Source organism: Delphinapterus leucas, chromosome 19, assembly GCF_059928025.1.
Source record: "Delphinapterus leucas isolate spDelLeu-1000000601 "Yukka" chromosome 19, BTC_Dleu_Yukka2, whole genome shotgun sequence".
NCBI classification, from domain to species: Eukaryota; Metazoa; Chordata; class Mammalia; order Artiodactyla; family Monodontidae; genus Delphinapterus; species Delphinapterus leucas.
The window spans coordinates 48,536,380-48,552,545 of record NC_143147.1 but is presented as its reverse complement, the minus strand read 5'-3'; the positions used below and the strand labels follow the sequence as shown (position 1 = coordinate 48,552,545).

At 43.7% G+C, this 16,166-nt stretch overlaps 1 protein-coding gene across 4 annotated transcripts in view; it reads right to left on the bottom strand.

The window, feature by feature from the left end:
• The window catches only part of SOCS7 (suppressor of cytokine signaling 7), a 33,557-nt gene that overhangs the window by 13,026 nt on the left and 4,365 nt on the right, over nucleotides 1-16,166 (bottom strand). The window contains exons 2-7 of one of the 4 annotated variants that reach the window (XM_022557784.3): nucleotides 10,999-11,063; nucleotides 8,577-8,681; nucleotides 7,998-8,099; nucleotides 6,975-7,105; nucleotides 6,367-6,535; nucleotides 3,765-3,893 (exon numbers count right to left, since the gene is read on the bottom strand). In XM_022557784.3, coding sequence (XP_022413492.1) covers nucleotides 3,765-3,893; nucleotides 6,367-6,535; nucleotides 6,975-7,105; nucleotides 7,998-8,099; nucleotides 8,577-8,681; nucleotides 10,999-11,063 — 701 coding nt within the window. The remainder of the gene's footprint in view (nucleotides 1-3,764; nucleotides 3,894-6,366; nucleotides 6,536-6,974; nucleotides 7,106-7,997; nucleotides 8,100-8,576; nucleotides 8,682-10,998; nucleotides 11,064-16,166) is intronic. The other 3 variants (XM_022557785.3, XM_089901174.1, XM_022557786.3) reach the window with 3 other exon arrangements.

Sequence of the window (16,166 nt, the reverse complement as noted above, 5' to 3'; positions counted from 1 at the left end):
CTCACAGCACCAGAAGTTTTGCGCTAATCCAATCACATTCTCTTTCTGAGATTGCTGCTTGGTGTCAGGGGTTTAGTTTACAACTGTGAAATGGACCAGGCTGAGGTGTAGTCAGCAACCTCAGATTTACCATGGCCATGCTCCAACACTGCCATGAGAAGAGATAAGGGGCAAACCAAGCTCAGGTGCCACCATTTTTACCACGATGCGAACTATTCCACTTACTAAATTCCTTCTGCTCCTTACTTGCCACCATCCAGAGCTTTCCCATTAGTCCCAGCTTTAAAATTCCCATAAGCCCTGGCATCCTTTTACACCAGTCTGGATGTGCTGTGACTGCATCCAGCTCTAGATCTGAGCCAGAAAAACCTGACATTGCATCCTGACTCTGCAACTCACTGCACATCAGTTTCTTAATCTGTATTTTAAAAAAGAAAAAAAAAAGGGAGACTGTAACATCCCTTCAAGGGATTTTGTAAGGGTTAAATGAAATAATACTAGCCCCTTGTAGGCATTCAGTTATCATCATCCCAAAGTCTAAACAAAAGGGCTCCTTTTAGAATGCACTGTGTTATAATCCCTGGTGCAGGCTGACAGAGCTCAACCTACATTCTAATGACTACCACTTCCTCACGGGAATCCTCCCCCCCTAATAAAGTCAGCCTCACAGAATGCCTAGACCTCTGTGATAAGCAAAGGAAGGCAGCAAACAATGGTAAAGGAGAACACTGGCCTTGCCTTCTTTGTCCCAATCCTTCAAAGAGAGGTCACTTACAGTCTAGGGGTAAATACTAATTCGCTTTGCCTTGTCAACTTGATTACAATTTTAAGTGCAAATGGATATCCTACCTGTAGCATTCCTCACAGGTCCTAGAAAGACAGTCTCCACTAATAAACACAATTCTGACTTCTTCATGTCCTCTCCACAAATCCCAGCAAACTCGACCTGCAATTGGCTTACTGCTATTTTTTCCCCATAACAGAGGGTGGGAAATAAAGCACAAGATTTGGAGTTAGTTCGGCCTCAGTTTGAATCCTGGCTTCAGCACTGAGTAACCTTTAGAGTAAGTGGCTTCACTTTTTTTCTTCTAAGAAAGTTTTTATTCCTCATTTATTTTTAGAAGATAATTTCGCTTGATACAAAATTCTAGGCGAGTGGTTTTTTGTTTCAAAACGTTAAATATTTCAATCCACTCTTTGATTTCTTGCATCGTTTCTGAAAAGAAGTCTGATTTAATTCTAATCTTTTTTTTCTTAATAGATCTTTATTGGAGTATAATTGCTTCACAATACCGTGTTAGTTTCTGTTGCACACCAAAGTGAATCAGCCATATGCATACATATGTCCCCATATCCCCTCCCTCTTGAGCCTCCCTCCCACCCTCCCTATCCCACCCCTCTAGGTCATCGCAAAGCACCGAGCTGATCTCCCTGCACTATGCTGCTGCTTCCCGCTAGCTACCGAATTTTACATTTGGTAGCGTGTATATGTTGATGCCCCAGCTTTCCCTTCCCACCCTGTGTCCTCAAGTCCATTCTCTATGTCTATGTCTTTATTCCTGTCCTGCCCCTAGGTTCATCAGTACCATTTTTTAGATTCCATATATATGTGTTAGCATACGGTATTTGTTTTTCTCTTTCTGACTTACTTCACTCTGTATGACAGACTCTAGGTCCATCCACCTCACTACAAATAACTCAATTCTGTTTCTTTTTATGGCTGAGTAATATTCCATTGTATATGTGTGCCACATGTTCTTCATTTTTGGGCCTCACCCTTAAGTTTCCTCACTGACAAAATGAAAATAATCTTTTTTTTTTTTAAGTAGACCAATCTATTAGCTAACTGTTGCAAGAAATTACAGCTACTGAAATAAAGAACCTGACAAAGTACCTGGCACGTGATAGGCACTCAATAAACAGTAGCAATCACTGCAAGCTCTAACCCTTAACAATGTTAAAAATCTTACTTAAAATTTCTGCAGACAGGGCACATTTGTGGAATGAAACGTGCTATACCTGAGGAGTCCAAGACTCCATGAAGTCTCTCAATACTCTACAAGTAGATACATGCTCCAGGCTTCAGAATCCTCTGAGAGGATTTCCCTGGTTCACCCACAAACAGAGCTGATTACCCACCCTGTCCTTGTCAATCACTGTCATGTCTTGTATTGAATTTAACATGTGCTCTTGCCTTTATCTTCCTACCTGTCCCCTTTTTTAAGCTAAGAGCTCTCTGAGCGTAGAGAAGTGGCTTATTTTTGATACTGAGTTTAAAAAATAAATGTTTGTTTGTTAAATAAATACCCCCAAAGCCACAAACTCTAAAGATTGCTAAGCAGAGTCAGTTCCTGTAAGAAGGATTCTAACATTTTCCTTTTAACCAAGTCAACTGCATGAGACCCAACTGCCTTGACAGCACTGAGGCAAATACTAAATGAAGTGAGAATTAATACAGTTCGCACCCTGTCGTGCCTTATTGAAATCACCAAGATTATAAAACACACTCCTGTAACCTGGTTCAATCCTGTTACTAATGTTCCGCTGGAGGCGTCCCTGTAACTTCTTTTTAGAGCAATTTCTTGGCACCCAGTTTGTTTAAGAATCTTAATTTGATTCAATGGCAAAGCATGAAGTTCTCATGTAAGTTCTGTTTGTACCTTACAAATTCCTCAGTTAATGTGCTTGCCATTTTACTTTTTTCCAACACTATAAAAGCAGATTCCTGCAAACCATCCCTTCTCCCCACCCTTCAATAGAGACTATATAGCTACCTCCCTACTTGGGCAGAAAGACTACATAACCACACCAGCAAGGATGGGAACTGCCTAGTGCTCCCAAATGGAGACTAGTCTCTGTATTCAGTACTGGTAGGGATACAGGACACAACAAAAAGTATCTACTCTTTGGACTTCCCTGGTGGCGCAATGGTTAAGAATCCACCTGCCAATGCAGGGGACATGGGTTTGAGCCCTGGTCCGGGGAGATCCCACATGCCATGGAGTAACTAAGCCCGAGCGCCACAACTACTGAACCTGTGCTCTACAGGCCGCAAGCCACGACTACTGAGCCCGCATGCCACAACTACAGAAGCCCTTGTCCCTAGAGCCCATGCTCCGCAACAAGAGAAGCCACCACAATGAGCAGCCTGCGCACCACAACAAAGAGTAGCCCCCGCTCGCCGCAACTAGAGAAAAGCCCGCAGGCAGCCAAGAAGACCCAATGCAGCCATAAATAAATAAATAGGTAAATAAAAAAATCTACTCTTTGACAGAAAGTTTCGTACAAATGGACAAAATCCAGAGCAGACTGCTATTAAATTCAGCCTCCTTGACACTCACCATTTCTAGTGAATACTCTTTTACTTTCCCTGTTCCCCAAGGAGATGAACTAAGAGCTCTCTGTTTCACATGTAAGTGTGAGATGCCTGGATCAGGGACAACGAGATACCTCTGCAAGTTAAATATTCACATGACTCCTGGACATCAGTGGTGGGATCAGTTTTTTCATTCATATGATCAAAGAAACAAAGATTCCTTCTCAATATGTTGAGGGATCAATTCCTTCTCAATACAAGGGCAGGAGAGGGATCTAGGAAGAGTGGTTGCTACAAGAGCCAGGAAGAAAAGCTTCAGGTAAAAAAGCTTCAAGTGTTTTTGGTTTTGGTTTTTTTTTGTGGGGGGGGGTGTGCAGGGGAGGGGGTAGAGATCCTACACTGGATCATACCCAAGTTAGTTAAATAATTAATGTAACTATAGCCTTACCTGGAACCCTGGATCTCAAGAAATAGAGAAACTTCCCATTCTTGGAGTGCATGATGGCTCTCTTAATGAACTCCACCACTGATTGACAGCGATCCTCAAACTTGGGATGACACCACAGGCTGAAGGTTCCTGCCATGGAAAGTTAAGGAGAGGTAAAGATGCAAAACTTACTTCGAAAAGATCTGAGAGGCTGGCTTGAACATTTTAATGATTCTCACTTCTGGGAGGGTAGTTTTTAGTCAAGCTGAGTCAGACAAAGGTCCCTGTTCCTGCTTGTTCCACAACTAATGGAAAGATGTTGCCTTTAATAAGACATAAATTAGGTCTTACAAGGTTTTTGTTAAACAATAATAAATTCAAGTCAGAAAAAGAGATATGAATAGATTTTGCTGGCTATGAACATGAATCTTTAAACCACAGACCATAAAGAAAAGACTGCTATAGCAAAAGCAAGTTTAAATGACATACCCTCAAAAATACCTAAGTCTTCAAGTATGCATGGAATAGTCCAGGAAAGACAAGGATAGCAGTTTTGTGGGTCTCACTCATTCATATGTGTGTTAGGCACAAAAATCAAATTCTAAGTCTTTTCTTCCGTAACTTCTAAAATCCCACGCTCCAACTTGTTACAAAGATCCCACCCCAAACTTTAGAATCCTGAAGGCAAAAGGGAATCTGAACTCCCATGACTTAAAAAAAACAACAACAAAAAAACTCCAACAACTAAAGCACTAAATCCAAAGGAGTCACAAAAGGGATACTAATCACTCAAGAGAACTATAGATTTGAGTCTCCCTAACTACTCTCACAGGATCACTTAAAAAGACGAAGACAAATGTTCCACTGCAAGCTGGCAACTGAAAGGCCCACAGGCTTCTATTAAAAATTCCATTTATTCAAGGAAGAAAAGTCCCTTTGAACAAAAAGTAACTGGAGAACCATTTGAAAACGCCCTCCCATTCCTGGCATCTCACCTATCAGGAACCTAGAGGTCAAGCATTTATTCATCATTTCCATGGCCTAGTCACATCATTTTAATAGGTTTATAAAAGCACTTCACTCTTAAATGCTTTGTTTTCTTTGTTTGTTTGTTTGATTTTTGTTTTTAGAAACAGCAGGAAAACAGGCAGCAGTCTACCCCACAGTTCTCTAATTCTCAGGTCTTTGGACTGAAGTTCCTTTCTCTTCATGCATCTCGAAAGCAGAGGTGGAGGGGCTTCCCTGGTGGTGCAGTGGCTAAGAATCCGCCTGCCAATGCAGGAGACACGGGTTTGAGCCCTGGTCTGGGAAGATCCCACATGCCACAGAGCAACTAAGCCCGTGCACCATAACTACTGAGCCTGCGCTCTAGAGCTCACGAGGCACAACTACTGAGCTCGTGTGCCACAACTACTGAAGCCTGTGCACCTAGAGACTGTGCTCCGCAACAAGAGAAGCCACCACAATGAGAAGCCCATGCACCACAATGAAGAGTAGCCCCTGCTCGCTACAACAAGAGAAAAGCCCCACGCGTGGCAATGCAGACCCAACGCAGGCAAAAATAAATAAATAAGAAAGCAGAGATGGGGGCAGAGGAAACCATGGACAAAGCTATGCTGACCTAAACAGGTACTTCCTGTCTAACAAGAGAAGCAAACCAAATAAATCCCGCAGAACATGGCTGAGAGCAGCAGAGAGCCAGTGGTGCCTGAGAAGAGCATGAAAGAGCCCCTTACTTGAAATTCAATATCTAATATAGCTCATTTGAAGTTGATTACATGTGGGAAGAGTATGAGGGATAGGGGGGCAAGTCCCTGAAACTCCCCAGAGTTCTCCACACTTTTTAAATTTGTAGCATATTACAAATTTTTGACAAAGGATGTATTAGCCAGCCCTACCACCAATGACCATCACAAGTTTGTGGCCCAAGTCAAATACAGAATGCCCATGCAGACTGCAGTGGTGAACAAGTCAGCTTCTCGACATCACTGCAATATTAAGCACAACCGGACCACAGCGGGGGAAGTACTGCCAGGAAGAAGGACAGACAGTCTAAAGTACGTTGATCCCACAAACTCTCAGAGCTCTGATGACTATTTCCTATGAGACTACAGAGCTGACCAAAAGAAGACATAATTGTCACCATGCTGCCTGGCAAGAAGAGCTGATGTGACTTCCAGGCAAAGAAATTCAGAACAGAACAGTCACAGGATCAACAAATTCTCCTCTTTGTATATATGATTTAATAGTAAATATCTCTAGATGGTAAGTTTAATTATAAACCAAAGTCTGGAAGAATGTGTCTAATGGTCCTAGGTTATTTCTTCCTTCTACCAAGAGAGTTTTACCGGCTTTGTTCTGTTCTTCTTCAGACTCTCCAATTTAGTAGACAAGATGCTGAGAATACTTTTAAATGGCACCCTTAGGCTCCTCCCAACCCCCACCAACATTTCTTCCAGTGATCGAAACCAGTGCCCATATCAATATTCAATTGAGTCTACGAGATTTTCCTCCCCATTCACAGTTCCATTTCTATGAATCCTTCCAATGAAAAAGTCAGATAGCAAAGGTAGGAAAAGGCAAAGGGGGAAGAAGGCTTCCTTCAAATGCCAGCACCTCTCACCTCTGTAGTGCTCCATTCTGGTGTGATGGGTGATACCCTGTGATCGGAAACTGAGGCTCAGGATATAACGAGGATCAGAGCTGTCTCGTACCAGGAAAGAACCATCAGGCTTGCCTTTCAGCTTCATCTCTGCATCTTCCCAATTCATCGGCCCCCAATACCAACCACACTATCAAAGAAGCGGTCAAGTAGTTAACAGAACAGAGAAATGTCAAAGTTTTCAGCACAATTTCTCTTACACAAGAACCCCGTTTCCAAAACACTGCAATGGGTAAAAGCTGCTAGGAGTGTCCCAACCATTAGCAATGAACACCAGGTTCATCACACTTTTAGGCCTCCAAAGTAACAGAAAAATAATTTTACAATTCCATTACCAAGGCCCTACAAAGAAGAGAAGAGCGACCTGGGTTAACTAGGTAAACATTTCTCCATCATGTTCAGATTTTTTTTTTCAGATTCAATTTTACAACATCTCTTATAGAACTAATAATAGCAGCATATTGTTTTGTCACTGTAAATACAGAGACAAGGAAACTACTCTTCCTCTAAAAATAATAAAAGGGGAGCTGGAACAGAATTAGGAGAATGCAAGAGGAGGCACCACTTACCTTCTCCAGCTCTCGAAGGCTGGCTGCAAAGCTGCTTGAGTCGGGCCGGTAGAGGGGACACTGGAGGGGTGGCGGGGGTTGGCTGTGCAGGGATTCGGCTGCTCGGAGGGGAGCAATCCGGGGAAACGCATCTGCAGGGTAAGAGAGTGGCGGTCACTTGTCGACCCTCATTGTTCCCAACCTCAAGTAGACCGTCCCCCCAAAACAAAGAGGCTAACTGAAGAGGGGCAAGGCATTAGAAGATAAGCTGGAAAGGGTGGAAGCCAAAGCAGTGGGGAAGAGGTGGATGGGCTGGGACAAAAAGCTGTGTGGGCTCGTGTAAGCTGTGAAGGATGGGTGGGGGCATTTAACCCCAGGAAAGGGGTAAGGAGCAGCTCACTAACCTGACTAAGGTGACTACTTCAGGGCCTTCACCAGCCTAGAGCGATTCCAACTTCTCCCACCTCGAGGTGAAGTGCCAGTAAAGCAGCCTTGGAAATAGTGACTCGCTTACTTGCCCGGGAAGAGCAATGATTTTGCCAGGCAAGTAGATTTTGCCAGGTGAGTAGAAAAGAATTCATTTCATTCATTTTATTCCTTGGGTACTGGAGACTGGCAAAGCAGGTATGGGCTACTGAATGCTTGGTACTTATTTACAAGGCTGCAGTAAATGCTAAAAGCTTAGAAAAACCACAGAACTTTGAAAACCAGCAACATATTAAACCTCCTCCCTCTACTAAAATTAAGGCAGTTTCCTAAATGATACTGACTCAAAGACTGCAAAACAGTTTCAGCAGCAAAGAGACAAAAATATCCAATAGTCTTTTATCTCTACCAAAAATCAGATTCACCTCCATAAAGAAAACGGGTTAGAAAAACCAGTTCTTGGCCTCATTTCCAAGGAGCTCTGGTCCAGCCAAGGGGATACAATTTAAGCTTTCTCATAAATTCTGTTATTTCCATAAATAAATTTCTCCCATCCTTCAGAAGTATATCACTTGGTACTCCCCACTCTTGCAAGTCCTGCGTCTAGGCTAAGCTAACCTGGGGCATGAGGTGGAGGAGGCGGAGGTAGGGGGAAAGACTGCAGGGAAGACCCCATCGGAGCCACAAGGACAGATGTAGGCAGCGTCCCACTGATATCATCTAGAAGAGAGAACAAAAGCAAGAGGTTCAGAAATATGGGCACAGAATGAGCAAGGTGAAGGCAGAGGAGAGGGAGAAGGATCATCAGGCTGCCCTCTGGGGCAAGGTGGCCTGACCTTCACCCTGTCTTTTTGCACACAGGGCAACAATCATCTTAATCTGGTTTCCTTGGCTTGAAAGCAGGAAAGTAAGGATATCCCTAAAGCTGCCCACTAGCAGTAGATTCAGAGCAAGATAAATACCCTTTATAAAGAAATAAAGATCGAATCCATATATGGACAGTAGATGTTATAGCATGCAGGTAAGAGACCCATTTAACCACTTCGGGAGAGGACAGGGGTGCTGAGAAAGGGACAAGAAATAATTGGGCCATCAACAGAAGCCCAGGAGCTTGTTTGGCTCCTGGCAAGGAACAACAGGTCCATAGAGCTCACCCTCCCACTAGGGCAAGAAGACAGAGAGGGGAGGAAACTATACCTAGGAGGCTGAGGCTTCTTCTTGGAGGAGGAGGGGGAGTTGGAGGGTGTGGAGAGGTCAGGCCCCGCTGAGAGATGTCCACGTCCACAAGTGACACTGTTTCACCTGAGGGATTCATGGAGCAAGCACGTTACAGTAGCACCTTGCCCAAAGCCGAGGCCAGGAAGCAAAGGGAAACAGAGGGCAAGCAAGGGAGGCTAGAGAGGTCCATGGCTCTCAGAAAGCTCAAAATCTAATGCTCCTTGGCTGGAATCCCACCCCCCGCCCAAAAAAACCACCTGAGAAGTCAATTTTAAGTTCCATCATTCCTTAACCCTGTTAAAGATCAAGGATATTTAAGACACAAAAACATGGGATTGACAGTTGAAAAGCCAACTAATCCTGGCTCTGCCACTGAGGATATAACCTTGAATAAGAGGTCTTCTTTATTCAAATAGAACCCACACCACTTATTTTTTACAGATTTGTATACCAATTTTTGCCTCGGAGAGCAAGGCAAGCAGCTTGTTACAAGCCCAAATGGACATGGAAAGCAAGTGCCATTAAAATGTAAGAACTGTTAAGCTGAATGCAGATAAAGGTCCCAATGTTAGCTCTACCTTCTTCCTAAATGGCTTTCCACATCTAGGTTTTCCAGGATATTCACTCATAAGAGAACCAACCATTTCAGATATCCATTAATTCCTAATAGTTGAGGCTGCAAAGGCCGAAAAGTGCATTTACAACCCTAATAATTAACTACTTCCTCAGTCAGCCAAAAGTCAGGCACATGGTTTCCTTACTTCCCAGCATGTCACGCAGTTCTGTTCTCTGCCATATACACTCCTTCTTGCCACCCAACCCCGTCTAACCTCTCTCCACTTGAATCACCAGAGAACGAAGGGTATTTTATCAACAAAAGGTTGACAGCCAAGAATAAGTTTGTTTTGGTAGGTCTGATCCACAACTCAGAATTTGGGATTTCTGTAATTTGGCCCTTAGGGTGTTATTTCCAACACCTTCTTCTTATTTGGGAAGCTGAATTACCCCTCAGCTAGAATTTTAATGTTTCCCAGTTAAGAAAATGAGGTAACAAATATCTCTAAAAGGCCAGAAGCTGGGTTTTCAGAATCTAATATGGTTTTTTTTAACAAAGGTCTTGAACACTAATTAAGATAAGCAGAAAAGCTCTTCCAAAAGTCATCAGTGGAAGTTCTAGGAACTCATCACACAGCTTAATGACTGAGGGCCTAGCTGCCCAGAGCAATGCAATGAGCCCAGGTTTCCTGAAGGGTCAGAGGTCTGGATTGTATGCACTTAAAGGATGTAATTCAAGAGAGCTAAGGCTCTTTGAAATAAGAATGTGGAACCTGAAACTACAAATGTGGGTTTCATTACTTTAAAAGGGAAACAACTACTAACTAGAAAGACATTCTGCTACAGGATAAGATCCTTTAATTCGTTGCTTGGGATAAGAACACAGGGGATATGAACAGAGGACCTCCTTCTCCACCTGTGCCTAGTGCAGGCACCAACTCACCTGTCCTGACAGCTCACAGCAGTCTACCCAGTGATGGGGGTTCCACTAGCCGGCTTAACGTTTTCCTGGAAATGTCCAGTCCCAGATCAGAATTCTTGCAATCATCTTTTTTGAGGGACACAGTATCCAAAAGAGTTTGAAATTGGGATTCGGTTTAAAGGCTTCTCAGCCATGCCCAGTGAAGAGCACTCAGTTTCTGAGATTTGAGGCTGTGAGCTCCAGACTTCCTTTTCTACAGCTCATTCAAGCAGGAGCTTCACACCTGACTCACAAAACAAAAGGTCTCCCTCTCAGAAAAAGTCCCCCTTTAAAGGAGAAGGCAAAAGGACATTTGACCGCTTTCCTACTTTAGCAACTGTGTTCCCTGCTGCAAGAGGAGAGACTTAAATTAGATCCAGTGAAGAACTCTTTAACAGCTGCAAGAACTGCTAGCCCCTAGAATGGGTAAGACAAGGGTTCATGTGATCCCCTTTGCCCAAAGTCTTTAAAAATAGACCAGATCATCATGGATCATGGTTATTAGATAATCCATGAACTCCCTTGGAAGCAGGGACAGGAACTGTATGACTTTTGGGGAGTCCTTTATGCGTTATGAGCCTATAAATTTGTAATTTCTACTTTTAATTTATATGTGATGACCCTGAACTAAAGCCTGCATAACTGCCAGGGCCACGTAATTACCAGCATGCAGTCTCTACCTCAAACTATAAAACATCCAAAGTCAAGAATACATTTCACACCATAAAAATAGCCTCACCCCAAACCCAGCAGGCACGAAATGAAGAAAATAACTGCAGACATGCTTGAAGCTCCCTCTGAGATGCATCTGCAAGTGTTTCCTGACTCGTCTCAGAACACTCGTGCTTTCAGATGTCAGAAGAAAAAGAAAGAGATCACCCTTACCTGTGAACAGGGGGCTGAAGGAGACTGGAGAAAAGGCACTTTGAGTTCTTGTCAACCTGGGTTTCCTGAGGGGTGAGAAGCACACAGAGAATGAGGTGCGGAATGAACACACATTCATTTAAATCACTGCAACAGCAACAACAGTAACAAAAAATCACTGCAACACTCAATTCCAGATGCACCAAAAAACAAAGCAAACCCTAGTCGTTGTCAGCCACACTTTTGTAATAAAGCCTAAAATTTAAAGGGGGAGAATAAAACAATTAAGGCAATTCCTAAATAGATTTGGCTACAGAATTCAGCAGCCTACAAAGCAATAAGAAATCTCTTTGGAGCTTTCCATACCCATCACATTAAAAGACTAAAACACCTTGAGTGGTAATTAGTAAGTCCATTTCTAGAAGAAGCAAGTCGGACACAGAGTTGATTTTCACATGGGAGCCAAGAAAAAGGTTCTTGACCTGAACAGGTGCCACCTCAGAGCACCAGCTTTCCCTCTGGGCCTGCTCCTAGGAGCAGGAAGTCCCAAAATGAATCAGGCAAGATTTTTGGACTTGAGAACAGCACTACAGGATACACATGCAATCTTCAACCAGTAAGAACTCTGATTTTTGCAAAATGCCTCCAAGCCATAGGTCAAAACCAAAGGGGAGCCTCTTCAAGTTAGGAGCTCTGCCTGGCACCCAAAGAAGACGGCCTCTTCCCCTTTGAGAGCTGCCAGTCACAGCTCTCCCCCCAGGACTGCTCCTGATACTGCTCCCAAACCAGCTGGAAAACCCAGATCTCCTGTGAAGACACACCAATTTCAACTGGCTTTTGGGCGAGAAATGAAAGAAATCCAAAAGACTCTGACAAAGACTTTCTGGCTAGAAATGTGCTGAGCTCAAAAAACTCACCTCAGAATGACTGAATTGACTAAAAGGGAAAGAAGTTGAGGAGGTGATGAAAATATGCTATACCTTGATTATGGCAGAGGTTATGATGTTGACATCTGCCAAAATTAATAGAACTGAGCAACTTTAAAAAGGTGAATTTTAGGTGGTATATAAATGATATGTCAACAAATCAGGCTTAAAAAAAAAATTCTACCACCAAATTAAATGCCTGACTCCACACCTTGTAGCTGGCTCACTTTCCAAAATTACTCTCACCCAAAGGTTGAAATAAAACTTCAACTTCACCAATAGACAGGGGCAGAAGCAAAGAAAATCCAAAATGAAATCCTATTTTAAAATATTTGACTTTGGAAGATCTTTATTCATTTATGTTTTAACAGAGATGTCTGCGCTTCTCAGAACTCACTTCAAACAGAATTTCAAAACCATACTGTGAAGACCTTACTCAGAAACAGCCAAAATGCCGGAATCCCTCTCCTGACCTATCTCACACGCCCTCTGCAGCCGCCTCCATGATGAGACTTGAGAAGTCTAATGATGGTGCCCACTGTCAACACCCCGCCCACAGCACACACAGGAGAGGTGGCTACATCAGAACAAGACACAAGCACACACAGTCCCTCTATTTATAAAAGTTGCTCATGGCAGTCTGCAGCTTAGTTGCAACACTCCAGAGAGCTGGAATGGAAAGTTAATTCCACTGGACATTAACTTTAAGACTGAAGAGCTTTCAAGCTGATTTTTATTCAGTAACTTGTGGATACAACATTAAACTCAGCAAGCAGAAACCTAAAGCACTGGCCTTTCGAAGGGTTCACACCTCAGCCATTTGGCAGTTTGCCTCTTTTCAAAGGAAGCTGCGTTACTCTGCCATCTGCCCATACTGGGGACGAGCCTCCTCAGTGCCAAGCACTGAAGAACAGCAGTACCCAAACGCACACATCTTGCGGAGGCCTTCTCACTCCAGCTCATCTTCTCCCCGCCCCTGGCATTTTGAAGAAAATCATAGTTTCTAGGATCTAGAAAAAGAAATACATACGACTCTAAACCCAGGCAGAGCCATTTGAGAGCCCTAGGATGGCTTTTTCTGGCAAATAAGGAAGGTTAAAGAAGTAGAAGGTCTAAGAGGCTGAAAGGCTAATAATAAATATGAGTGCTTCCTTCTCTCTTTGGGGAGATACTGTCTAACTGAAAATCCAAAACAGTTTCTGTCTCAAGGATCCTGAGAGCATTCTAATGGCAGTCATTCATGAAAAGACCAATCTAGACAACTATAAAAAACAAAGCAAGGGAATGATGAACATAAAATTGAGGATGGTGGTTGGTTACGTGGGGGAGGGCGAGATGTAATCAGGAAGTAACACACAGGGGTCTTCAAAGGTACTGATAACATTCTATTTTTTAAGCTTAGTGATGATTACCCAGGTACACATTTCATTATTATTGTACATACACTTTATACATCTCTTCTTGTATATATGAAACATTTAAAATGATAACCATTCTAAGCTGGATGTGCTGTTTTTTGGAGAGCAACATGAATGACACAGCTCCAGATAACATTTTTAACTAACCCTTCTATACTACATTCCCATATTATTCTATTCCTCCCCAGACCACCTTGACAAGCATTAGGGTACAAAGTTAAGCCACTGTAACTCTGCCAGTGGGCCACTTGCATCTTAGCAGCAGAAAAACCTGACGGGTGGTGTGGGGTAGGACTTGGTGGGCTATGCCTCAGATGGCAGAACAAGACAGGGGCAGCAGAAGACCTTAGGTAAAGGTCTTCTCTGAGGCAAGTAGTCCTTTGTGTCAGCTATGCACTGCTTGTGCTGCAGGTAACAGAGATAGGATGCTTCTGTCCATTTCCACTCTGCAAATTACTAACTGTATGGCAACAGATCTGTGGGATAAAAGGAGTTCATTAGACTAGACAGGCTGACAACACACTGATATAACCACTGGCCACTTTTCAAATTCCTTGAAGCCTAAAATATAAACAATGAAATAGTAATGCTTTCCCTCTCTTGTCCATAAATCCCCTCTATGGTGTCCTAAGACTTACACATGTCCTTTTCTAACTTCTAAAGTAGGATGTCCAAATATCAGGTTTTGCGGCCACAATTTACCTCTGCCCCTGCTAACGCACACAGTGCCAAGTCAGCCAGCCTCTGCCATTTCCAACACATCATAAGCCAGTGTCTGCTCTTGAGCTACAGGCACAAAAACCACATGTTCATTTTTAGTTCCAATACACAGACATCTGTGCAACAAGGTCAGATCTGAAACTCCACCATAAACCAACTAAAGAACCTATGGAGGGAACGTCCAGAGAAAAGCCCAGAGGTGTAGCCCAAGGTCTAAAACCTTAGGAATGATGTCAGTGGACAAAATGTTAAGAAGTAAAAGACACAAGACTCAAATGGACAGAGATTTCTGAAGCCAGGCTGCTCATTCCAAAAGAGAGCTTGTCAACCACAACCACTTCATGGAAAAATAGTTAAAAAGATCAACAGAATATGGACCCAAAACCGAAACATAAAGTCAGACCCTCCTTGGGACTTCCCTGGTGGCACAGTGGTTAAGAATCTGCCTGCCAATTCAGGGGACACGGGTTCGAGCCCTGGTCCTGGAAGATCCCACATGCTGCCAACTAAGCCCGTGCGCCACAACTACTGAGCCTACGCACTGAGCTCTGAGAAGCCCACACACCACAACAAAGAGTGCCCACTCTCCACAACTAGAGAAAGCCTGCACGCAGCAATGAAGACCCAATGCAGCCAATAAATAAATAATTTTAAAAATAAAAACACTTGGAGTTTAAAAAAAAGAAAATCAGACCCTCCTCACCACACCATAAAATCATTTTGCTCTCAGCATGTCATGCTCTTTCTCAAAAAGACCCCTTAGACCTGAAGACCCAGGAAAACAGAGAAAAGGGTTTCTCATGTCTGCCAGGTCTGTCCACAACAGCAGGGCCCCAAATTGATGCCAAGGGAGCCTGCCTCTCTTTCCAGAATTGAATCTTTCTTCCCAGATAGGAAACCACTACAGAACTGTTCTCCATTTTTCCACCTCACAACTATGAAGACTGCCAGTAATATCCTCAACTGGTAAGAAAAAAACAAACCTTGAGAAATGAACAAGGTACCCATTTCCAACCAAGTATGTATTATGTGATGATTCAAAAAAGTAAGATCAAATGCTATTTCTCACCAAACACAAAGGAAGACAATCAGCTAAACATATGTGAAACAGACAAGGGAACTTCACTGGTTTTCCTGAAATAGCAATCGTATATAACACTGAAGCCCACGGGCATCAAGCCCAGCTCTCTGAATCCCAACATATGTGTGTTACATGGCCTAGCCCAGTTCTTCAGAACAGAAACCTGATTAGCTGGTGGGCCCATTTCTTCCTTCACTTCAAAAGAGTTACCTAAGCTGGGCTTCCCTGGTGGCACAGTGGTTGAGAGTCCGCCTGCCGATGCAGGGGACACGGGTTCATGCCCCGGTCCGGGAAGATCCCACATGCCGCGGAGCGGCTGGGCCCGTGAGCCATGGCCGCTGAGCCTGCGCGTCCGGAGCCTGTGCTCCGCAGCGGGAGAGGCCACAACAGTGAGAGGCCCACGTACCAAAAAAAAAAAAAAAAAAGAGTTACCTAAGCTAACTCATACTAGACCTAGACTCTGTATATCCAGGAAGGTCAACTTAGCAGACTCTAAAGCATCTGAAAGGAACTAAAGTTTGCTTAATGTTAAAATATGTAAACTGTTAAGCCTTATTAATGATTGTAGGGGGACTTCCCTGGAGGTCCAGTGGTTAAGACTCAGTGTTTCGGGCTTCCCTGGTGGCGCAGTGGTTAAGAATCCACCCGCCAATACAGGGGACATGGGCTCGAGCACTGGTCTGGAAAGATCCCACATGCCGTGGAGCAACTAAGCCTGTGTGCCACAACTACTGAGCCTGTGATCTAGAGCCTGTGAGCCACAACTACTGAACCTGTGCGCCACAACTACTGAAGCCCGCACGCCTAGAGCCCATGCTCCGCAACAAGAGAAGCCACCACAATGAGAAGCCCGTGCACCGCAACAAAGAGTAGCCCCCACTTGCCGCAACTAGAGAAAGCCCATGCGCAGCAATGAAGACCCAACGCAGCCAAAAAAAGAAAAAAGAATCCTCCTGCCAATGCAGGAGACACGGGTTCGAGCCCTGGTCTGGGAAGATCCCACGTGCCACAGAGCAACTAAGCCCATGTGCCACAACTACTGAG